Source organism: Plectropomus leopardus, chromosome 12 (assembly GCF_026936395.1).
Source record: "Plectropomus leopardus strain MGB_pleo_1.0 chromosome 12, ASM2693639v1, whole genome shotgun sequence".
Classification (NCBI taxonomy): Eukaryota; Metazoa; Chordata; class Actinopteri; order Perciformes; family Serranidae; genus Plectropomus; species Plectropomus leopardus.
In genome coordinates this window covers 9,311,740-9,337,398 of record NC_142187.1, presented here as the reverse complement: position 1 = coordinate 9,337,398, position 25,659 = coordinate 9,311,740, and the positions used below count along the sequence as shown (strand labels likewise).

General features: G+C 37.7%; 1 protein-coding gene across 4 annotated transcripts in view; it reads right to left on the bottom strand.

Annotated features, from left to right (window-relative positions):
- Nucleotides 1-25,659, bottom strand: part of esyt2a (extended synaptotagmin-like protein 2a) — a 59,919-nt gene that overhangs the window by 14,861 nt on the left and 19,399 nt on the right. For all 4 annotated transcript variants that reach the window (XM_088085035.1, XM_088085036.1, XM_042497791.2 and 1 more), the window contains exons 4-14: nt 25,193-25,327; nt 24,237-24,313; nt 23,875-23,947; nt 20,292-20,381; nt 10,536-10,591; nt 4,351-4,471; nt 3,746-3,922; nt 3,399-3,481; nt 2,071-2,119; nt 861-950; nt 56-151 (exon numbers count right to left, since the gene is read on the bottom strand). In XM_088085035.1, coding sequence (XP_087941161.1) covers nt 56-151; nt 861-950; nt 2,071-2,119; nt 3,399-3,481; nt 3,746-3,922; nt 4,351-4,471; nt 10,536-10,591; nt 20,292-20,381; nt 23,875-23,947; nt 24,237-24,313; nt 25,193-25,327 — 1,047 coding nt within the window. The remainder of the gene's footprint in view (nt 1-55; nt 152-860; nt 951-2,070; nt 2,120-3,398; nt 3,482-3,745; nt 3,923-4,350; nt 4,472-10,535; nt 10,592-20,291; nt 20,382-23,874; nt 23,948-24,236; nt 24,314-25,192; nt 25,328-25,659) is intronic.

The following is a 25,659-nucleotide window of genomic DNA, read 5'->3' as shown; positions in this document are numbered from 1 at the left end:
GACTGAAAATCATTACTGCGGGTGCATGCTGGGAAGTTCGACCAGACTGACTTACCGGCAGGTTTCTGGCTGAATCCAGAAAGACGACCAGCAGCGCAGACGACAGGCCGTCGTTGGCTTGACCGCGATCAGCTTTGATGCTCATCAGTGCCTGTGAGAAAGAAATAATGATTCTGTAACTCATGTTGTTTGGTAAAATTGATCTGCGAGGATTCGTGTGAAGAATATGGTAAAAGGTTCAGGCGAGCCAAAGCTTAAATGGCCGTAACGAGTTACGAGAGCCTAATGTGACGTCTTAACCCTTTGAAACCTGGAGCGACATCACTCTTCTTGTGCTGATTTCAGACGCCTTTCACAAGTATTTAAACCTTTGAGCCCGGAGCAAATGGTAAGAAGGCAATGAGCCAATAAGTAAGAAATGTTCAACAGAAGGAAAAAATGGATATTTAGAACACTATTTTTTAAAAAAAGCTATGGAAATTGTATGTAATGGAATTTCTATACTACTATATATATACTATACTATATACTATACATGTACTACTATATATACTACTTTATATACTACTATAGGATTTTTTTTCTTGTTTGCCTTGTTTGTTTTTGTTTTTTTTTTTTTCTTTTTTCTACCTTTTTGTTTGTTTTGTGGTTGGGTTTTTTTTTTATTTTCAGGTAATTTTTTTGTACTTTTTAGTAATTTTTTAGGAAATTTCTGGGTCATCTCTTCTTTTCTGGCTCATTGCCCTCCGCCCATGTTTTCGAAAGAAATCAACCCGATTCGTTCAGGTATCAAAGGCTTAATAATATAAATGAGCTGCTCAGGTCGAGCAGTTTCTGTCAGGGAAGCAGTGGTTCTGTACCTGGTCCAGCTTCTCAGGTGTGGGCAGCAGAGACAACCACTCCAGTTTGAGGTGCAGCTTCCCTGTAGCCACGTCGTCCATCACAAACCACTGCAGACAAAGAAGTACTCTGTTAATATCGATGCCAGAACACATTTTCCACAAACTACTGTTTTTGCTACTCTTCATCACTAATTTGTTGTACCACAGTCGGGCTGGGCAATTGGACTAAAAAAAGCTAGGAGAGCTTGTGGAATGCAGCAAACTTTAAAAACAAAAATCTTCTATCTGAAACTAGAACACAGCAATGATTTATATATCTATTAGATATTGTACTTTCTTCTCTTAGCATGTACGAAGTAATGAATTTTTAGGAAAAACTGATTTTTTTGATAAATAAAGATAATGTACTAAAGCTTTATTTAAAAAAAAAAAAAGATTTCTCATATGAGACAGCATCCTGAGGGAAAAAAACAACAAATGAGCTTCCTTATTAAAAAAAAAGGATAATATTATAACATTCCGTACTATGAAAATGAGAATTATAAAATACATGTTACTGTCTATTCTATTACATATTTATAGGTCAATCTACAGGTCTATAGGCCATAACTGTCTAAATCTCTCCTTTCTTTTAATAAGAACAATAATTAGACATCTATATATTTGTGTGTATTCATGATGCAATCAAGCTGATTTTAGAATTATTTAAAGGGATTTAAGTTACAAAAATGCCATTCTTTATTTTTTTTTTTATTTGTCTTTCTTTTCATTTTATATTGCAACTTATTTAATACTTAATTCTGTATTAAATTTATATATACATTTTTATATACATATACATATATACATGGTCGTTTTAATAAAGAGGAGGAAATAAAGATCACAAAATTACATTTCTGAAGCCAGACAAAAACATTCAAATGAAACTAACAAGAAGAACTGGGTAGCTGGTGTAAGCATTATCATGCTGAATATAAATCATGGCTGAAGAGTGGGGAAATCTGACAAAAAGTCAAACTTTATCAAGAGAAAATCCAATAAACATCTGAGCCACCCACAGGGTTTGAGTGACAGGTGACCTCTTGTGTGTGCAGAGTAGGAACACCACAGTAATGAGCACACAGGAGTAAAGATGCCACTATAAGTCTCCAGCTTTAACAAAGTATTTGAGTCTAAAAAATGGAGCTGAGTGCTGAAGGCACAGAGAGGAGGAGGAGATGCAGATTACCTCATCGACCTTCTGTTCCTTCTGGAGCTCAGCCATGTCGATCATCAGGCTGAAAAACAAGTAACAAACAACACAAAACTTTCACTAAGCGAGGCTGACTCATCACACTGCAGTTTGGCTGCGGTGTCGCGACAGACTGTTCCTCAAGGCGGCTCGTTTAATGGGCTCTGGTGAAAATTAAAGTCAGACACACAACGCTGCACTCATTAAACACCACGGTGGATTCACCCATCATTTTCGGAGGCCATGTCCTTTGATGAAAAACTACCATGAGGTAAATGGAGTGTGAAATCCTATTACGTACAGTGCAAACTCTCCAAGACAAATATGAGTTGTAGAAGACAGAAGAAACAAAATATGCACCAAACATTAATGTATTCGCTTAATGCATAAAACACAAAAACTATGGCCCTGTTAACACTTGGTTTTAAGATGTGTTTTGGTGATAAATCAGTTTTGTCACTTACTTCAGGTGGTCAAAGGACCCCTTGTACAGTTATTATGGCTACATACTTGCTGGCCACATTAGTGTTGTGTCATTACAGCCAAAATCATGGAAGGTCACGTAACACTTGATCCAACTCGTCATACAACAGGCAAGTTTTAGAGCATGAGTGCGCTGACAGCAAAACACTACAAAACATATGTGGACAAAGGCATCCTAGACCACCTCAGTGAGTGGTTTGAGTGATCTGATCACAACGCGTCTTTTACACATGTATTTAGTGTTGTCAACTTGTGATCCGAGCGCACACGACAAAGACAAACTCACAGTGAATCTGAAATTTAGAATTACTCACAAGTGCTATATGTCATACTCGGGGCCACAACTAAAAGTCATTCAAAAGTATTCAATATATAACAGTGATGATTAATATTTTTTTCAGTCATTGATGATTCTTTAGTCTGTAAAATGAATTTCACAGTCCCCAGAGTCCTCAAATGTCTCTTTTGGTGCGATCAGTAGTCCAAAACCCATATATATTCATTTTATAATCATGTAGAGCAGAGAAAAGTAGAAAACATTCGCATTTTAGGAGCTAAGACAAGATCATTTTTTTACTTTATTTTAGTGCATTTTTTTGTCAACTTATGATTTGAGCGATTATTTAAATACCTGCTTATCAATTATTCTAGCAATCGTTTCAAAAGAAGCCATAAGCACTGAGAACAGGAGACACTGTGAAAAACACAAAATCCATGACAATGTCTGGCCTTAATCATTCCTAAAAAAAAAATTAAGTAGTATGGTAGTGATAAGTAGACAGTAGTTAGTCAGAATTGTAGAGTTGGTGTTTTTTAAATAACGGTCTTAACAGAAGCTGTACCTTCCCAGGTAGTCGTCTTTGTCAGTGTCTTCATCAAACAGCTCAATCTCAACATTCTGTCCTGTGTTTTCGTACACCAACGCCTGCAAATACAAATAAACAAATTGTACACACAAAGCTGTTAAAAGTGCTATCACTTTACTACTCTGCAGGTAGGAACATTATTTATTTATGGGATGTATTCATTTATGTTAAATGTATGTATCATTGGATGCATGAGGCCAAAATGAAATAAAGCTTGTTTAAAAATAGGAAAATATTAATGAAAAAAAAAAAAACATGGACTCTCAAATTTCCTCCCACTTTAATCTAGACTGATGCCAGCTCTGTGAGACCGCGCCGCTCACCTCGTACACTTCGTTCCATTTCGGGTGGACGGTCTCGTGGATGACTTTGCTCTGGAAGAGCTGGGTCCCGACCTGGATGACTCCGTACGGGTCTGACTTGCCTTTAATGAGCCCCCCTAGGAACTTGTCTTTACCCAGCAGGTCCTGGGCCTCGATGAAGTGGATCCTCAGGACGCCCTGAGGAGACAGACGAGTAACAGAGAGCGTGAGATGAGTCTGGACCAGGACAGGAGGGAGGAAAAAAGACAGGAAGAACAGACGCACCATCTTTGATTTTATATGGGTTAAATAAATAACTTTAATTTGACTTTACTGCACCTGGGCTAGATGTCAAATCAAATTCAGGCGTTGACTATTAACTTAGGACTAATAAAACTGGTGATGAACAGTCCAACAGCTTTGTGTGGGTCCTGTTTCAAGGGGCATTTTTGTATGATTTACTATAAGTTCAGACATTAATGATAAAAGCAAAGTTTGGGATGTGTTTGTTTTTTTTTAATCGAAAAACGAACTGTTATCAACAACTAGAAATGCACCAGATGATTATTTCCCTTTTGTGTGTGTGTGTGTGTGTGTGTGTGTGTGTGTGTGTGTGTATGTGTTACCTTGGGCATGGGGAAGCGTAGCTGGGCCAGCTGGGTCTCTCCCACCAGAGGGATGGTGATGCGGTTGGGCAGGACCACGAAGCTGTAAATGATGTCCTGGATGATGTTGTCACACAAACCACTGAGAGAGGTGGATGGAAAAGGAGAGATAGAGGGATGAAGAGTGGAGGGAGACAGTGGAGATGGTAAAAAGACAGAGAGATGGAGAATTATAAAAAAAAAATCATCTTAAAACATGAAAAACAATAACAATATATGCAAAAAAAAAAAAAAAAAAAAAAAAGGAGATGCAAATACTACGAATGAAAAGCCAGAGAAGGCGACAACAGAAAATCTCTAGCTTTGGCTTCAAATCTGCAGCTGTCTGTATATTTACAGACCAGCTTTGCACATGCTCAAAACACACACACACACACACACGTGTATCAACAAGTGCGCACTGACACATACAACACACTCCTCTCCGGTTACAGACACTATTTATAAAGGATACATGCATGTTGAAAGACGAGGGCTGCAGCTTCGTGACTGATCCTAACAGGAAACAACCAGCATGTATGCTGAGACTCACTCAACCCTGTGCTGCAATCACAGCTGGTGTTAGGGCAGCCTGACACGGGATACTGCAGCAGTAGTGTGGTATGAGTTAGAAGGAAAGTCACACGTGCATGCCACATGCCCAGGGTTGAAAGGGTACATGTTTTAGATAGCTGTTAAATTCTGAAAGGTGTGTGTGTGTTTTTCATTTAAATCTGACAGAGTAAACACAAACAGAAATATCTCATGCGAATATAAATGTATTGTTCCAAATTTGGCAGATACAGATGTGTTCAGGTAGAGTGAGAGTTGAACTTTAACTTCTCAGCTCTAAGTTGTATCTAGCCATACAGACTTAAAAGGTGTTGTATGGAATTAATTTTGTGCAGCTAAAAATGAGTAACAGTGTTAATGTTATTCTGGACACAAAATTTGGTGTACTGCATTTTTAATTTGTACTATTCTTGAGCTTCCAAATTCAGCTGATTATTTGGGGACATGAAAAAATTCATTGGTAAGCCTTTTGATAATCAATTAATTATTTTTGTTTGTTTTTCTTTAGCGAAGATGGTGGGGAAAAAAAACTGGTGCTTTTCTTTGTTATACATGGTATTAAAGCAGAATATCTTAACCGTTTCAAGAAAAAAAAACATCACTTGAAAATTCTCAGCATTTCTCAGACATTTCGCAGACGTAAGATTAATTTTGTTTAAACAGTTATACCGTGGCTGTGTTTTAATCTGTGGGCAAAGTTTATGGCAGTCCATCCAAAAGTTGTCGACATTTTACTGAAAAAAACCCCAAATGTTGTGATGCTGTTAAAGCAAAAGTCAGACGATCACCAAAATGAGCAGGGTTTATGGCTGTTTAAAATTCCAGAGAAAGTGTAGTGATCGTAAGATTTATCAATATTGAAAAATATAGTTCCTGTAAAAAATGGTGACAGTGTTAACCGAAACACTGTTACTCTAACCCTGTCAGCATTTTTTATGGTGACAGCTGCTATTGTTAAATTTAGAAAATAAAACACAGAAATGCAGAAATGTTACTGGTGAAAATGTTAAAAATTGGGTGGATGAAACCACAATTCTATTTGAATGGTTAGATATTATCATAAGAGGCTGAATTAGAAAAAAAATATTTGTGTGTGATTTGGGCAAAGTGATCCTCTGAGAAAACCAATTTCCATTACTTTCAAAATAAAAGAATATGACTAATCCATCCATAAGACTTATCCGCATAGATTTCCTTCACTAATCAGAGTATAACAGATAAACAGGTTGTATGGCTTGTTGTTAGCTAGTAAGACTTAAAAAATGAATAATAAAGTTGCCCACACAGCTTGCACAGTTTTGCATGGCAGATATGGACAATGCTTAGCTGATATTTTGCTTCATTTCCTCTAGAGGGCAGCAGCAAACTGCATTAAAACAGCTGCAGCTTCACCACATCAGTAAATTCCCCCTGAAACAGCTGAACCCGGGTCAGTTCCAGATTAGAATTTCATATGAGTGCAAAGTTGATCTTAGCTGATTCCTGGTCTGCTCACTCACTAAACACCTGAGGGTGACCTCAGGTTTTCCTGCTTCTTCAGGGCCAAATACCGATCATCACTGAGGAAATAATGAGCACGCTCACACCAACACAGGAAGAGCGAGGAGGGTGGGGCAAGGGCAGGTCTTTAACTCGATCAGTGCAGACACACACATACACACACACACACTCTGGTGTTTTCCTTCAAACTAGTCAAACAAGGAAAGCCACATTTCACAGGGCGGAGTCTTTTGGAAACCGCAGTGAGTTTCTCTGCTGAAAACAAACAGTAAACTAACAGGAAATAGCAACAGGTCAGTATGGAGGAACACAGTCAGCAGTGTGGTAACAGTTCTCTGCAGCACGGGGTGTTCAGCACCTGCACGTTGGCTTACAGGCTGTGTTGTCATGGTGTGAACAATCTTCTTTTAGGACTTAATCTATTGGATCAAAAATATAAACAGTCATACAAAAACCTCGGAGAGACTCAGCTTTTTAAAATGAACGTCGCAGTGTCAGGTTTAACTTGTTATGTTCAGTTAGCTGCTTGGCTCTATGTTGCTCTTCCATACTGATCCAGACTGAAATATCTCAATAATTATTGAATGGACTGGAATGAAATCTTGTACCAACAAATAACCTTGTGTCTGTGGTGAGCTCCTGACACCATAAGGGTCATATTTCTAGTTTTCAGTGAAATTCTTCAACAACCATGGAGTGCCATGAAACTTGGTTCACACAGTCATGTTCCCCTCAGGATGAACTGTAACAACTTTGGCAATCGTTTCACCTTCAATCTAGTGTCATCATCAGGTCACATTTTCATTTCTCTAATTGTTTTTTTGAAAAATAACTGCAAAACGAATGACAAGCCCATCAGCCTCAGCAGTGCTTTGTTTTACAGGTTTTTTACAACTGCAATTACAATTTTCTAAACTTGTAACAAAGCAACACACCGACATCACACAATGGTCCACTTTTCCACGCATTATTTTTATCACTCTCAGCTCCTCTGTGTTGTTTGTTATCCATACTGAACCAAACAACTGAAAAAGTCCTGTTTTTATATATAGTTTTTGGGCTGCTGTTGTTACTATACTATATTATACTATATACTATATACTAAGTTTTGAACATTGGGTTTTTTGTCAGATGGATGTTATAAAAATGTGACTTCAGAATGGACAAAATGATGTTGGTGATTGTAAAAAAAAAAGTGTTAATTAGCAAACATTAGCAATCTAACACTTAAAACTATGATGCTGAACATGTTAAATATTATACCTATTTAACATAAGAGTGTTAGCGGTGTCATTGTTAGCATGTTAGCATGATGGTGTTAGTAGCCTCTGCTCTTGGCTCTGGTACAACCAAATGTGTATGGTTTTGTATTTGTGGAGCTGTTTTATTGAAATGTATATACTATTCAAGTCAACCTGGATTTTAATGGGATTTTCTCAATTTTGGAACAGGACCCTGGGTTCTGGTTTCACTTAAGCTCCAACAATTCTCATCACAAAGGAAACACAAACCTATTATCCATGACTTGTACCCTTATTTTCTGGTTAGCAATATCACCTTGCAATGCATTTGACATGCAGATTACAAAGACATTTTTAGAGCTGCAACTGCTAGTTGATTAATCGATTCATCAGCTTACAGAAAATGAACTGGCAACTACTGTATTTTGATTATCAAATACTTGTTTTGGTTCTTTTTCTTTAAAGAAAAAAAAAGCCAAACATTTGCTGATTTTAAATCTGAATAGCTTCAGATTTTTGGACTGTTTGTACACTATACCTGTCAATGGAGACATTGTAATGTCTTTGTGCATTTTTATAACTTTGTTGCTGCAGTGTCTTAATCGAGGTTGATGCAGAAGTGATAGAAATCCCGTCTTGAAATGTTTCCTTTTAATCCACCCAACATTACATCTCTGTCTGCAGAAGCTCTCCTTTCATAATGACATTTCTATAAATACCAACACTTAGCGGGGAAAAATAAAGGTCATAATCCATTCTGTGATCCAGTGGTTAATGTGATGGTTTCTGCAGAAGAGCCTGAGAGCCTGATAGACCGCTCAGGCTGCGTGTCCACTGGGAAGATCTCTTCAAAGCACCGGCTTCATTTTGTCATTATACCATGCAGGAGGGATGTGCTTCTGCACGCTCCATAAAGCACTAAGTGCTCAGCATGTTTTTAGTTTTCCAACTGTTAAGGGTTCGCAGTAATCATGGGATATTTTCTCACAAGAATGACTTTTCTGTACTATATGCTGAAATGCAACAGTAATTCCAAAATATACCAGGTTCATAAAAGCTTTCCTGATTGCTGCTTTAAAGACTCTACTTATGTTTCTATTAGTATTTTAAGTGAGATAGCTGAATTTCAACAACAAACAAAGCTTTAATGAGCGTGTGTTTCCATCAGATACTGTAACATTATGCAAATATATTCTAATGGACGCAGCAAGATTACAATATTGAAGACAGACAATATCAAAGTTTAAAAAACACCAACAATGGTTTAAAGTATATCGCTGACCAATTATTTAAATTCTTTAGATTTGGGGCTTTCTTATGTAATGGTAAGGCCTCTAATGTTGAGCAAAAGTGAGAGTTTGTCTTCTTCAGAAGAGTAAGAGGAGCAACTTCTCTTTTTTCGATATGCAAACTTTTTTGTTACAATATTTAAGCTTTTTACTGCATTTCTACACAATATTTTAATGCACGAGTCAAATACATACAAATTTACATCCAAAACATCTGCTCAGACTGTAATATGTTTTCAGTTTAGGCATATGTTTTGAAGTGAGAGTCAGAAAAAGAATCAGTCAACCAATTTAAAAGAGCTAAATCATGCTTGTATAAAGAGTGTTAGATACCGTGTGAGTCCCTTTTTAATGGCACTGCACGGACGAACATGGATGTAAAAGATTCTGTTTTCACATATTTGAGGACAATTGTCTTTGCAAGTGTTTTAGGAGGAGAAAAATACATTATTTGCTTTTGTTAGACCTCAAGGTGAGTAACACAGAATGCAAACATAAATTTTGTTTGTTTTTCGTAAAAATACTTGTGGAGTAAGAAGAATGAATAATGATTAGATGTTTCCGTGATAATACATTTCCAATGACAAGTGATTATTATATAAAATGATTGCACAGAGAGAAACTATATGTCACACTGAATATGGCACTCTGTTGGCACTATGCAGTTTCACTGTAAAGTATGTTAAGTGAGAAATCTGAATTCATCGACTCTGAAGTCATTTCATTGTCCTCATAATGTGCCCAATGTTTGCATTGGAAAATAAGGCTCACTGAAACCATAATAATATTTTCATCCAGTCTTATATGAGGTTGAAATATTCCCACAATGCAATAATCTAGAGCAGAAAATAGACTTTTAAAGAGCATTACAGCTGAATAATGATCCACAATGATAACTGCTCATTATGCGTTATTTTTTGTAGGAAATAATGAGAAACAGTGACATCAGACTGCTCCAGAGAGGTCAGAGGTCAAAGGTCAAAGCGACCAATACGTATGTGTGTGTGTGTGTGTGTGTGTGTGTGTGCACAATGTGTGCTGCAAATAGCGCACTGTGATCCAAACATAGGATATACACAGTGTGTAAGAGCACGTTCACATGGAGACAAAATAAGCACAGTAATGACATCATGTCTCCACTGCACGCACGCACGCACACACACACACACACACACACACACACACACACACACACACACACACACACACACACACACACACACACACACACACACACACACACACACACACACACACACACACACACACACACACACACACACACACACAATCCTTTGATAATGATGGCCAGGTGGCTTCACACAGTTCCTCAGGGGACGGGCTGGCTGTTTTACAGAGAGCAGCTCTGTCTGCGTGTGTGTTTGTTTGTGTGTGTTCAGGATGTGGCTGCTCGGATTAATGCAGCAAAGTAAACTGATTAATACCAATTAAAATCAATGAATGCACAGGCCAACTGATGACACACAGACATTCAAATAGACACAAACACATCACAGTCATGAGACTTGAAAATAGCCACAGCACATTTCATGCAGTTACTTACTTGACACCAGGAATGTCCAGCATGTTTGTGAGTCCTGTCCAATTGATGTCCAGCAACTGAAGTAAAGAGAAGAAACATGATTAAGAGTTGTTTACTTAAGAGCTAAAACTTGATCTCCTGCTCCGTTAACGAAAAGGCACACACTCAGAGTCAACTTCAGACCTTTCTTCTCACCACAGCACATTTTTTTAAGGAAACAATCAGCTGCACAAAGACCAGAAATTTCCTGCAGCAACATCATTTACAAGCTAATGTTTTCTGGTGAAACTGTGAAAAGATATTTCTCAAACAGTACTAAGCCTAAGTTTTAAGCTTTATTTCAGCAGTGCCTGGGTTTGGGTCATTTTTGTCTGGAAATACACAATCTATAAAGTAATCATTTTTGAGAAATGTGAGAAGAATTTACTATCAAACCAATGATGGAAATTTCGTCTTTTCGTGTATAGTTTTATTGCATTAGAATTAAGAAAAAAATACTGGCACTAAATAATTGCAATTAATCGAGTCAATCTGTTTAAAAAGCCCAAATCAGTCAAAACCTAAATTAATTATGCTTTGAGGAAAAAGTTTCGCCTTCATATAATAAATGTAACAATTTTCAACTACAGCAGAAAAATATAAGTTTTGGTGTTAAACAATCTCTGTGACTTTTGTAACAAGTGCTCTCTGAGGTTTCCCCACACTGAGCTCGTCTTCTTTACATTAGCTCCTCACTGACGGCGTGATGAGTCAGCAGAGCAGCAGCAGGAACTGAGGAGCCCAACTTTGAAATTCAATTGACCTAATAATCAATAGAGCCGGGCAGATTGTGTTAGTCTTTGTACAGCCAGGAAATATTTGGTAAAGTACTTTGGAAACGGCATTACTAAGAAATAAATAGCTGTTATATGCTACAGTAGATTTGACGAAAATCTACACAAACCCATTAAAAAAAAGGTGAGATTGACAAAAAAGGGAGCTTTGACTGCAGTAATAAACATCTCCTTGTATTGCTTTAATTTAATTAAGCTTAGATGGAGTCATTTTTCAGTATCTGAATCAATTTGGAGGGGGAAAAAAGCTAGTAAAAAAGACACTTAAGGTTTACTAACTTGGCAATGTAAACAACTAAAAAAAATTTAAAAATAAGCAATTGATCTGAGATTTTAAAAATACTCAAAGACTATCTATATTGGTCTTTTAACATAACACATTACAACTGAAGCGTCATTTGTTCATTTGTGATGCAAATGAGGCAGGCAAGTTTAATTTTGAATTAATAACAGCAAATTAACTGTTAGTCATCCTGCATTTTGAACTTTGAACTGACTTTTTTTTTTTACTGTGACTGTCCTTGTGTGTTTGTGTGTGTGTGTGTGTGTTTGTGCGCGCAGCTGTATGAAATGTTAATGACTCAGTAACCTCTTTTTTTTTTTTTAGAAAGAATGCAGATAGATCATTACAAGCCCATAAAAAATATTAAACTGTGATTAAGTCTAAAAGATAGACTTGGAAATTCACCACGACAGTCCTTCCAGCATATCGATTATTGAAAATAAGCTGTCAACACTGACTTTTCAGACCTTGAGGCCGAGTCTTACAGTTGTTCAAGTACAGAAAGAACAGTATAAAGAAACGTAATGTTAACCCTTATAGGAGGTGCTGCACTCCACAGTGTATTCGCTGGCATTACAACCAAAATGATGTGGAAATCTCAGTTTACACAGATGATGAAACCCAACACTGCAGGCAGTGACACGCTCTTGACAATCAGATACAGATTCCAGAAAAGGAAAAATCCTCCCAAGTTAACCAGGATTCTCATATTTAGAATAGGAGCTTAACCTGTTTTTCTAACCCAGTTATGAGGCTAATATACTTCAGCATACAATGGGGTTACCTGAGGGACCAGATTGTGGAGGAAGAAGTCACATAATTAACACGAAGTCACTGAGTCTGTCAGACAGGAACCTCCGCACAAGTCACTGCAGTAATAAGCAAGGCTGAATCACAGCACCCAAACCTGACACGCCCGACATCTGCTAAATATTGTGGTTATTGCTGCTGTCATAGCAGCTAACACTGGTGATAACAACTGCATTATTGGAACAATAAAGGCAGCAATTATTATATAGTAACTGCTGTAGTAGCAGCAGTAGCATGTTAAGTAGCAGTGGTGATGGAGCATTAATTTAAGGAGGAATAGTGGCAGTATTAGTACAATATGTAAAAAGTATGAGGGCACCCATGCAATGTCCAAAGCCATGGCCATTAAAAGCACAAATCATGGAAAACAGCCCCAGAATGAAAGTACACAGAAGTACGTGAACAGGACGTCTAACTGTTTTTGAAATAGCAATTATACTAGAATTACTGCCTCGTGGTTTACTGTTTACATCCATGTCTGTCCAGACTCATATGTACACATTACGGTTAACACTGCTTCAAATACAAATGTTGCTGTAAAGAAGCTGTATATTCAGCATTGATGCGTCACAGTGACCTACAACCCAGAAGCACAGAAAATCTACATAATCAACACAGTTTCACCCAAGAATAGTGCCACAAATTCAGTATCTCACCAAATGTCTCCCCTTCTGTTGACGTTGAGTTATAAATTATGACCTTTTAGTTTCTGCATTTAAGAAGTCATCACTTCACAATTTCATCATATAATGCATTTACGTGATTGTCATAATTAGCATATGTATTCTTGAGTTATGTGAGGTCATGGTAACTTTGCCTCTGATCACCAATATTTTATCACTTCATCATTGATATCTGTGTCACGTTTGAGGAAACTGACTCACAGTAATCTTCATAGATCAGGTCTACAAGAATGGGTCTGGTGGACGGACAGATGCACAGATGACGTATGGACAACCCCAAAACATAATGCCACCGCTGTTGCCGGCGCTGAGGCAAGCTCAAAATAACTAAAGCCCAAAAGTGATGCCAACAGTACCAGTAACTACAGCAGTAGCATGAGATGGTGATATGGATAAAGTCTTCTCTAAATTATTATAAGATTTGGAAATAACTCGATTTTCACTTGAATCTTCTTGTATGAATAAAAACATATTTTTGGAGGTTTCATAAAACTCTGCTGTCCAGGCAAAATGTAATTAAAAATGAAAAAAATAGACAATTGCTGCAATAATTAATCAATTTATTAGTCAATCAACAGCAAATCAATCTGCATTCTGATTAATTCTAAATGTTATTGTTTCAGCACAAGTTGTCACATTTGATGGTTCCAGTTTCTCAAATGTGGTAGTTGGTGTTTTTCTTTGTCTTGTCTTATATTCAATTGTTTTTATTTTATTTATTTAGATTTTGGGTTTTCGGACAAAACAAGACATCTATAAAAGATTTTTTTAATGTAATGCATAAGGGTGTTAAACAGTTCATTACATAAAACATTAAAACTGTTTATATTTATGCCATGAACTGCATTGCACTGTTTTTATTCGAGGGAGAAGCTGCTCTGGTACACTCAGTCTCATGGCATATCATCCCTGAAAGCAGATAAAGAAGTGGGAGTTGAAGCAGCAGTGATAGCGGATGCTAAGCGTTAGTAGCAGGTGACTGTAACAGCAGTAAAAGTAGTACTAAAAAGAATCACTATAACAGCAGCATGGTAGTTGTAGTATTAATAATCCTTGTAACAGTGCAGCTACAGCTCTTTCAGTTCTAGGAGCAGCACTGACGGGAGAAAATCATGGACCTAGCATGCACACAGAAGCCTGGAGTTTTGAATGTTACTGCTTGCTACCACCTTTTGTCAGCATGAGGAGAAAAAAATCAAAGTTTTTAAGAGTATAGGGATGTCTGGATGAAGCTGTGGTGGGTCGGGCAAACAGTGAGTACCAGGCCTGAGTGAGACAGGCTGAGACAGGGAGGCTCTCTGTCCTGATAATAAGGAAAATTTGATTTGGAGAGAGTAAACAAATCAATCAGAGCTGAGGAGTAGAAGTATCTGTTTTACACTGTGAGCCAGCGTGCAGTGCTCCTGCAGCAGACTGCAGCTCAGCGTTTAATCATCGTCACTCACACTGAACAGTCTAGCTCACAAGACAATCGCCAGGCTCGTGTTGGGAAGACACCAAGCTCAAAATAACACCAGCCCACAGACCATAAAAGGAGAGTGAGGCGCATGGCAGCTGTCAAGGTTAACATATACGTGGACCTAAGGTGGAATGACCTGATGTCAGAGTGTTTTAAAACAAATCATTGGCATAGTCAGGTAGGAATTTCTGTTTACGAGTAAGAGCCAGAGAGAGTTTGTGTTTGTGTGTCTGCTTGTGTGTGTGTGTGTGTGTGTGTGTGTGTGTCTCGGTATGTTAAAGACTGCAAGTGACCGCAAACTTGGAAAAGGTTATAAAAGAGGCTTAAAATGTCAAGTGCTGGAAGCTGTTTTTAGAGCTGAAGCAAATGAAGATCAATGAGGAAAGTGACGCATGTAACTGCTGAAATGTCTCTGCGTTTACAGAAAAGCTGTGCATGGACACACACACACACACACGAGTGAGAGCCATGTGTATAACCATGTGTACCTATAAATCAAATAACTGCAAAATCACCTGCATTGTTTACTTTATTTATCCTTAAGATGCTTAAGGGTTTTTTTCCCCATTTTAAAAAATATTATTCTCTAATTAAGTTATTACTTTAAACCCAAGATTCATGTTCAGGGATGGACAAAGTACTCTGACATTTTACTTAAGTAAAAGTAGCATTGAAATGGTATAGAAATTCTCTGTTCCAAGTAAAAGTCCTGCATTTAAAATTTTGATCGAGCGAAAGCAGAATTGTGAGCATCAAACTATATTTAAAGTATGAATGTATGTATTATATAATCGAGTTATAATCACTGAGAAATGAATGTCTTCACCACATCATGATAATGCAGCTGATAAAAGCACCAATTTTGATTACTTTATACTTTATACATCTTTAAAAAGTTTTACAAAATGATCGATTTAGTTATGATAAGTTGTGTTATCGATCTGTATCCGAAGAGTAATTAAAGTTAGAATCTTTGCATATGAACTGTATTGGAGAAGTATAAAGTAGCAGAAAATGGAAGTACATACACGTTGTACAAGTACATGTAGTACAAGTACCTCAAAACAGCACTTACAATGAAATCTTAAATCCCTGTTATGATCTACTTTTTGATCTTTTTGACAACACTCCCTAAATACCATTTACGTTTTAGAAATTAAAATAAGATTTTAAAAAAAGAAAATGCAAAAGTCCATCACCTGTTCTTTGAACAGTGCTGTGCAAGCAAAGCAGAAACTAACATGTGTTTATCGTGCAGACACTAAAGCCTCAGGCAGTCTGGTTATTCAAATTTTTTAAAGCATTAAAGAGTCTCTCGTTCTCTCTCTCTGTTACATAATGCTGTCTGTCTTGACCCCACACAAAAGGCAAAAATCACTCCTCATTTGAGTTGTTTTTTTCTTGCCTCTCCTGTCTGTAATGTTGTTTAGTAACCTGTCCCCTCTATAACAAATTACTTTTTTTTGAGAATGTTGAGAACAAATGTTGAGAATTCCTTCTTTTTAGAAAGACGAGGCATGTTCCGACCTTAAATGATTTGTCGTTTTGATAACGTGGTTGCTTCCAGCTCCCTGTGATTTAGTCTCGCAGACAGTAATTTTACAAACTCCTTCCAATTTCCCGACTGCAGCGTGGATATTATGAGCAGCAGGACTTCTGCCTTTCATTTGTGTGTTAACCGCTTTTTGTGTGTGTGTGTGTGTGTGTGTGTGTGTGTCTGTGTGTGTGTGTGTGTGAGAGACAGAGAGAGACAGAGGAAGCGAACATGGCTGTGCAAATAAGGTATTTTGTTGCTGCTTTAGCATCATTTTGTTGAGTTAGCAAGCTAATGGATACTTGTTAGATATTATTTCATATTGACCAGTTTGCACTTAACAGGCAGAACTACAACCAGTGTAACAAACCCCAGCCAGCAGGAAAACAGACGGTTTGGAGCTCAGCTTGTCTGAGAGCTGACGACCGCACAAAGTTGTGTGAATGACCACACATCAGTCACGTTTCCTTTGTCAGTCAGATCTACAGGAAACACACTGGGGGACTTACAGGTGACAAAAAATCCAAAAACGATCAAAAATTGGGGGGCACAGGCTGAGATATCTTAATTTATGATTCTTGGTACAGTTCCTAAAATGCTGGATCCTTCACTTCCCATAATGCAACTTGATCCTTTCATCCTGGTGGACTTCCATGTTTTTCTGTTCCACATATTAATTTTGTAACAGTTAAACAATTGTAGAGATCCTCTTGTGATGGTTCTTAGGATATGTTAACGGATTCTGGTGTGTGAAATAGTCCCTCTTGAACCTTTATGATACTCTGCCTTAATGTCTGCATAGATATGTGACAAATTAAATATACAGTACATATATACATGTGACATGTGAGCAAAGTTTGGGATGTGTTTGGGGTTTTTTTTATCAAAAAATGAACTGTTATCAACAACTCGAAATGCACCAGATGATTATTTCCCTTTTGTGTGTGTGTGTGTGTGTGTGTGTGTGTGTGTGTGTGTGTGTGTGTGTGTGTGTGTGTGTGTGTGTGTGTGTGTGTGTGTGTATGCGGGTGTCTTTCTGTGGCCTAGTTAGCGCTGTAGATGTAGACCACTGTGGACCACAATGCCGTGCTGCCAGGCAGGCACAGGAAGATAATGAAAGCAGCGTGGGGGATTTCACAGAACAACTCATGTCAGAAAATGATGACTATCACTTAGAAATAACAGCACATAAGATATAATAATGCTTTCAATATGGGCATTAAATGTAAAGACAAACTTAAAGGGACAGTTCACCCGAAAATTAAAAATACTTATTTTTCCTCTTACCTGTGGTGCTATTTATCAGTGTAGATTGTTTTGGTGTGAGTAACATAGAGATGTCTGTCGTCTCTCCAATATAGTAGAACTACATGGCGTTTGGCTTGTAATCAAAGTGCCAAAAAACATTTTGAACATTTGAACATTTGAAAAACTCAAAAGCAATGTCTCTTTCCAGAAATCATGATCCAGTTACTCAAGATAATCCACACACCTTATTGTGAGCACTTACTTGAGGGAACTATTTTCTCTCTACTGATCAACAACTGCCAACTGTACGAATTTGCAGAATTAAGTGTGCATCTACTGCTAGCTCAGCTAGTAGATGCGTGCTTCCTTCGGCACGGGGATATGCTTGGCAGTTGTAGCTCTACTGCTGATATCTCTAACTTTGAGCAAAACAAGCAAGATTGATAAATAGCACTACAGGCAAGAGGGATTTTTTTTTTGACTTGGGGGTGAACTGTTTGTCATGATAAATGATATTAAATTTCATTTGGCTGACTGTTGTGTATTTTGCTCTTTTATCTTATGTTTGTTTACTTGACTAATCATTTTTTATTTCCTTTAGAACTTAATGCAGATTTCTCACTGATGATACTTGGTTTGATACTCGGTAACTGTTTTGCTGAACACATTCTTCATTCAGGGTAAAGGTCCTCCTTGTTTAAACCTCATTCTGTTTCTCGCAGCCATAATGGCAAGGTGTACAAATAACACATACCAGATAAAACCAAGTATGTGAACCTAATGACATCACTAAAACAACGCAGCACAACAACGTACCACTAAAATGCACCAGGGTTACCAGCCAGCTCAAGTGAAGTTACCATGACAACGTTCCAGAGATTTACAGCAGGTTGCACATTAAACTTTTACTGAATGTCACTAAAGTCATTTAAGACAACCGAAATAACCACATGGTTCAACAATCGAGCAGGAAACTGGAGTTGTATTCGAGTTGAAAGATCCATCAACATCAAAAACCAGCCTCAGAATTACTTTTAACTGTACAGGCCACCATACAGGCAGGACCAACTGTCAACCTATCAACCAAGTACAGATTTTTGATGTACCGTACCTGGTTTATCATCAAACCTTCTGGAAAAACAGCTAAAAAGCAATAAATGCAATACTTTGTTCAAAGACTTTACAAAGGAAATTGAATTTGAGAATCCAGTGGACACTACACCATAAAACAAATTGCTTATATCTGATATAATAAAAGTGATGTCAGGTCCTTTCTGGTGTGGGATGGGAAGATGCTACATTGACTCACCTAACAACAACGCCTAAAAGCTGCAAATCAGTAAACGCCACCCAGATGCAGAGGATACACATTAACACATATTTGTCAACAGCTGGTGGTACAAGAGGCAGGACTTCCCAAAAACGTGTTTGTGGCAGCTCATTACAATTAAAACATTTGCCACCACTAATAGATATTCTACTTTTAGAGCTGGACCATTCATCAGAAGCGCTGTTGAAACCTATATATCTTTGGGTTAGAGCTCTCTCTGGGTACAGATGGAGCAGCAGCACTTCAGGTGAATTGAAGGTGAAACTTAACCGTTCATTCTGTTTGTTCTTAAAGTTTGCTTTCACTCACAAACAGCTGCTCCTCCTCCAGGATCTGAAGCTTTTAACGGGTTAACAGATCATTTATCCACCCCAAAAGCCACAAACTGCTGCTAAGGATACAGAGAACTCCGCCTGCGCTGCCTTCAGGGACCCACAAAAACCCCAGAATTTAGAGAGGGGACACAGATTAATAAAAAGGGACACACAAGCATTTAAAAGAAAGAAAAATAACAAAAGCAAAAGTTTTCTTGTACACTGAGGAAGTAAAAAAAATCTTAACTTTTGCAAAAAAAGATCACATTCAGAAATTTCCCTTCTCTTCCTACATGTTTATTTGATCACATGTGCTCTGTCTCAGCAGAGACCTGCCTGAGATCTCCACACCTCCACATGATGATCATTCTCTCAACACCTTCTGTGGTGATGACCTGCATGTGGGAGATGAGCAGGTTTTGGAAGCAAGGATTAGAATAAAATCTCAAATGTAATTTTTCTTTATTTTTTAAATTTTTTTTACAGTATTAGCTGATGACACCTAGCTGGCTCAAACAAAACACTCAAGTCTGAGTGTTTATGCTGTTGTAACTGATGCCTCCATCTTCTAAAACTTATTTTTCAGTCTGAAAATACAGTTTTGAAGGAAAGTGGAACAATTTCACATCTCTGTTTGAGGCTTTTGATCGTGAATCTTTTTATGTGAGTAACAGTATCAGAGCCTGAATCTGGAAGATAAAATGTGTTGGTGCAAAGGAAGGAAGACAGCAGTCAGAGAGAAGGAATGCACTGATAAAGGAGGACTGGGGCTGGGCAGCATTCAGGAAAACTCAAGAGGAAAATGCTGTGGCAGAATTTTACTGTGCCAGCAGAATCATAATAAGGTAAATCCATGCAGTATATGTCAATGTTAAAATGATGAGTGGCAAAACTTAGAATAGCACATTATCAACAACATTTCTGCAAGTTACTGCACAAAAATTTTGATTGGTGCTTCTGCAAAATGCTTCTTTAAAATGATCACTGTTTACAAAGCCTTTTCAAATTTCAAACATGGCACTATGCTCGGTGACCCTCCTTCAATTGATACACAAGAGTTTGGCTATAGTATCAAAAGAGATTATTTTTAAAACTGAAAAACTTCCAAAAGACAGAAATCCTCTAAGTGAAAATCAGATTTTACAAAAATTGTAGTTAAAATATTATGTACTGTAGAGTGAAATTTAATGGTGAACTCGCTTTTTTTTCCTCAGAGTATTTTAGAGAATTATCAGCTGGGGATGTCACAGTCAGATTATGGGGTGTAAGGTCGAGGTACTCACTGGTTTCTTGAGGAAAAAGACGGACAGGGCTCCAATCAGAGGCATGTCCCCCAGCAGAGGCTCCATCACCACTCTCATCGTCCCATGAAGCTGGACAGAGGAAATATAACATCATGGATGAGTCAGTTAGCCCTTAGTGATCATGTGTCAACTGTGTTTTATCTCACTAAAGCCTTTACATGTTTCTTGTCATTTTCATTTATTGTAAAGTGTTCCATGGGACTCCATGACATTTCTGTATTTTAGTCAGTATGTTTCTTTCCTGCTGTAAATTGGCCCAGAGGTCCAGTATGTTGGACTACATGTTGAGCCCAAATCATTCATGTGATCTTTTATGACGTGCATAACCACACAAAGGGCAGGAGGGACCAGACAGACTTCTAAAATCAGGCTTATCAACAACCATAGCTTCAGAGAGGTGTCACAGATGTTGTCAAACCAGGTGAGAAAAGGCAAAACAACTCTGACGTCAAGTCTGTCTCTCTTGGACTCTTGAGTAGAGCTGATATTATTTGATTTTGGAGCTGCTACCAAAACATGTCTCGACACCTTAATTTGAACAATGAAACATGTTTAATTTATATAATATAGGAATAGTTTACAGGATCTCTCCCTAATAAAAATGTTCCAAAATATAACTGAAATCAGAGACTATCTGAGAAGAAAACTGACACAAACAACACTACCATTTTTTTTTACCTGTGAGTGCCAAGACCAATACTACCAAACGATTTAGTATGCAAGAAAAAGATGTAGTATGTCCCAAAAAAATGCAGTCAAATGCAGTATGCCAAAAATACTACTAATGCATTCTGTCACATTTTGCAGTATGCAAGCCAGCATGCTTTCCGCGCTATTCTGACCCACAATCCTCTGCGCAGCAGAAAACACATCACCAACAGATGACAGCTTGGCAGCTCGTTGACAGCTGTCAGAAACCGCAACGATGGATGATGGCACATTCGAGTGACTGACACCACTTTCATGAATACAGACTCTAAAATGTATGCAGTGATAATCTAAAAGTTAAAACTACATACATTTCTACGTAGCAACAGCTGGGCTCTCCAGGTTGACCTCTGTCTCTGGCGAGCTCGGTGAGTGTTGTTTTGTTTTATCTCCTGTCTGATGTATATACGAGCAAGAGGGTTAAGGTTCAGCTTTCAATGTCATGAAGAAGTGGTATATGCAGTCTGAGTTCATTCTGCATAACAGTACTTTTTAAAGTTGACTACAGTACCAATTTAAGTAAAAGGAGAAAGTATGTCATAAGGATGCAGCTTTGTAGGGAGTTGATACCAAAAACGATGTCTGATAGTCAACCCTAAAAATGAAGACGCAACTTTGTGTGGTGTGTTGAAGACGCAACTTTCACAACCACTGAAATAATGTTTTTTAGGAGATACAAGTAAACATCTCGGTGGGTCTGCCAAAAGCATGTGTAATCAAAAAACGTACCAGAAACAAACACAAAAATGTCTCCAAAAATGCCCATTTGCCTTTGTGCAACTCTGAGAAGTTCACTCACTTTTGCTTTTTGTTGGATCACGGTCACACCATTATGGGGCTCATATTGTGCAGTTTGTTATGCTCTACTAGTGTCCCTTGTCTTGTCTTTCTTTTGACCCTCTGTTCTCTTTTTTTTGTTTTTTAATCTAATTTGGGACAGACTGGCATTTTGTTTTTAAAAACAAGGCCAAACTGTTCATTTGACGTTTGGCTGTCTTCACTGGCTGTCTCCACTGACATCATACCGTGAACTAGTGAAATTATGAAACCTTTGTGGTGCTAAGAGTCAAGAGGGCTTAAATCATCTGATATCAGTCTTCAGTGCAAAACTCTCAAACAGAAAAGTAATGATTTTGGCAGAAGCTGATGTACGGCAAAGCTATTGTCATGTTGAACTGAAATCCCATGGCTGATCATTCTAAAGAAATGAGTAAATGTTTCCCCCCTCTGAGCTTTTTTTTTAAATTACTATTGAGGGCCCTGCTTTCTCAGTGGCTGCAGTGACTCAAACCTCAGTTATGTAGCCTGGCTGTCTGCAGCACCAAATTTGGTCGTCGCTCACTCTGAGAAATCAAATACCAACATTTTGCTCATCGAAACGGACGCAGTGGAAAGATTGCAGATAGCCATTTGTTTGTTTGCTTCGTAAACACTGTGCAGCAGATACAGTAATACTGTGTCAGGATCCATTAAACAAGAAGCAGAAGAAGCACTCTTCAGTAGCTGACAGGGTGTCTGATGTAGTCTGACAGTTAATAAGGAGAAAACTCTGGAAAAACCTTCCTGGAGTGTGACTCATGATAATTCATGATAAGCTATAAGTTAGCATCTTCTGCAGCCTATGAAAAGCTGACACACACAGCCCGAGACTGCACCTATAAAAATTTAAGCCATACACAAAGGCAAATATTGACTCTGCCTCGTACACGCGGCCGTCTCTCTCTGTTTATCTTTTCCAACTCTTCACTCTGCTCACTTTCTCTACCTCTGTTTCTCTGATCTCTGAACAGCAAATATGGCCTGATCCTCTGCAAACAGCTGAGTGGATAACGTCTCCTTTATCAGTCTCGTGTCAACATACGTATTATGTAAAAGTGTCTCTGAAGAGGTCATGGGTTATTATGGTGGTCATGGTTGGAGGAATGAGGGCTAGCTTCAATAACATCTTTCTCTTTTTATCCCCTATACATAGTCTCGTAAAATTAATATTAATATGCTTGTTCATGTGGTTCAAGTTGTAGTAAATACTTGGTGAAATTTTGCATTGAATTATTTGCAACTAATGTCAGTTAATTTGATCATATTATTAAGTGCTAAATGTATATTAGAGCTGCACCTCACGATTATTTTTTTATCGCTTAACCTATCGATTATTTTTTCGATTAATCGATTAATCTATCGATTTTTTTTTATTGATCCAACTATTATTTTTTTATTACTTGATTAATCGATTAATCTATCGATTATTTTTTTTTTATTGATCCAACTATTATTTTTTTATTACTTGATTGATATAACAACAAATTTACTAAAAATAACATTTTAAACTTGTCATACACTACAGAGCATTTTTCCCCAACAAAAAATAGCCCAGTCTTTACTGGTAATGTGTTTTAGGTACGGTGTGTTTTACAGTCTGATATAAAGTCTCTCCAAAATAAAATTAATGCAATTAATTAATGCAAGAGCTTGTTCCACTCAAGAAAAAGGAATGTGTGTACGCTCTAACTTGATAAACGAGCGCTGAAACAAAAACCAACACGCCCGGCACTGCTCACGCTCTCATGACGTGCTGTGTGAACCGGTGCGATACGTCAACACAAGTTAAGTGAATCAGTATATTCAGGTAATCAATAACGTATCAATCGATTAGGTCGACACGTCAGCCCAGCCCTAATGTATATATATACATATTTTTTTCATGTATTTATTTTATTTTATTTTATTTAAAAGTATTTTCTACTGCTGAAACAATCCGTCAATTAATATCCTGTACCAGACAATTTCCAGAAAATTACTTTGATAACTGATTCATCGCTTTTTTACAGATTGTCCATCCATACTGCAGTCATACCTGTATACTTTTGATTCCAGCTCTGCAATAATATTTCTTGATGTCCACGTCAATCGCTGTATTCCCGACAAAGCTGAAAGTAAGAGAAATAAGGAAAAAGTATTAATTTTATGATGTGATAGTGAAGGAAGAAAAGAAAAGAACATACATAGATAACCTGTACATTCATGACTTCATGTTTTGCCTTTGCTCTAACACAGAGCAAGCAACAGCAGAAATATTCTATTCTTGTAAAAAAAGTCGGGGGTGTTATTCGCTAACTTTGTCAGTCTCAACAAATCCCATGAAAAGAAAAATGTGAAATCTGACCAAGCGATCAGTTTTAAGCTAAGAGTCTGTGAGTGTGCGAGTTTGAAGTGTACCTGATCTGCAGGTCCATGATGACCTGCCGCTTGTCCACATTCTCTGTGTAAACTTTCACCCCGTTCACTCTCAGCGGCTGCAGAAACACAGATACAACAGAAGTGAGCAAATCTCTCTCAAATCTGCCAAGAATCTGGATTAAAACCTCTCTGATCCGCTGCTTATTACCTACATGTGATGCTCGGCTCTGAAATATGAGCTAAGTTTGTCTCAGTGTGCGGTTTGAGCAAGAAAAGACAAGCAAAAGACAGCTTTGTACAAAGAGAGGAGGAATGCATTTCAGAACAGAAAACAGCTCGGATTAAAAAAACAGATTCACTTTAGTTGTCTTGTTCTAAAATGGAGACGGAGTAGAAAATTCAGTTCATGCGAGTCATGAAAGTTCAACAGCAACAAAGTAGATAAAAATAGAAACCCAGTAATAAAAAATCCAAACACCTACACTTTGACAAAAGCCAAGCGTAGCAATATTAAAAAAACATATTAATAATTTTGCATTTTGCATTTCAGCCCACTTAGACAAATAACATAACTTTTCCAATACATTTTTTGAATCATTTTACAGTCTTTCATACTTCTTTGTTTGCTTTTATTGTTGCCACTTGGAAATCGGCTTTGAAACAGAGCAGTGTAAGATTTCATAGATCTACTACAACTAATAGCAAAAAGGAAAAGTTTTGTGTTTGTACTGTTGTGTCTACTGTTGAGTCTTCTTTTCGTGTGTTGTTTTGTAAAAAGGGTTGAATATGGGTGTTCCAGCACAGACAGCATGAGGAAAATAAAGTGTGTTTTTTGAACAGTAAAGCATGTAGACGTGCTCTTGTAGAAATCCAAAATACAAGTATGCAGCTCTAAATAAGCAAAATAGATCCCCTTTGACTTCAAACCTCTTTACAAATCAAATACTGTATGTATTAGTATCATCATGACAGTCTTGGTGTTGTTATCTCATCACCTTGTCACCCATGTCGATCTTGGTGAAGCAGAAGGTGCTGAGATGAGGGTTGGCGCCCTTCACCGCCGGCTCGATGGTCTCTCTGAACAGCTTGTCCACAAATTGGCAGATGAAGGGCCACATCTGTTTCACCGTCTGAGGGAAGAGAGAGAGGGACAGAAAGAATTAGATGAATAGATCACATCCAAATCCCACAGTGTTTCTGCCAGGCTGGAGCCAAGACCTGTTTCAGATGTCACATTCCTGCTAACATTGTGACTTTTTTTATACCTGAAACCATTAGAAAAGGCTGTTTTTACTGCATGTTTGGTGAAATTTAATACACTCCATCCTAAAGAGGAACTGAAAACATGCTCTCTTTTTACCATGAGAAGAAGCAGGGAATGATCTTGGCTCTCTTTGTTTGGAGACACTAGAGATTTGTTGCAATATATCAATATGCTTCAAATGAGAAACAGTGCAGAGAT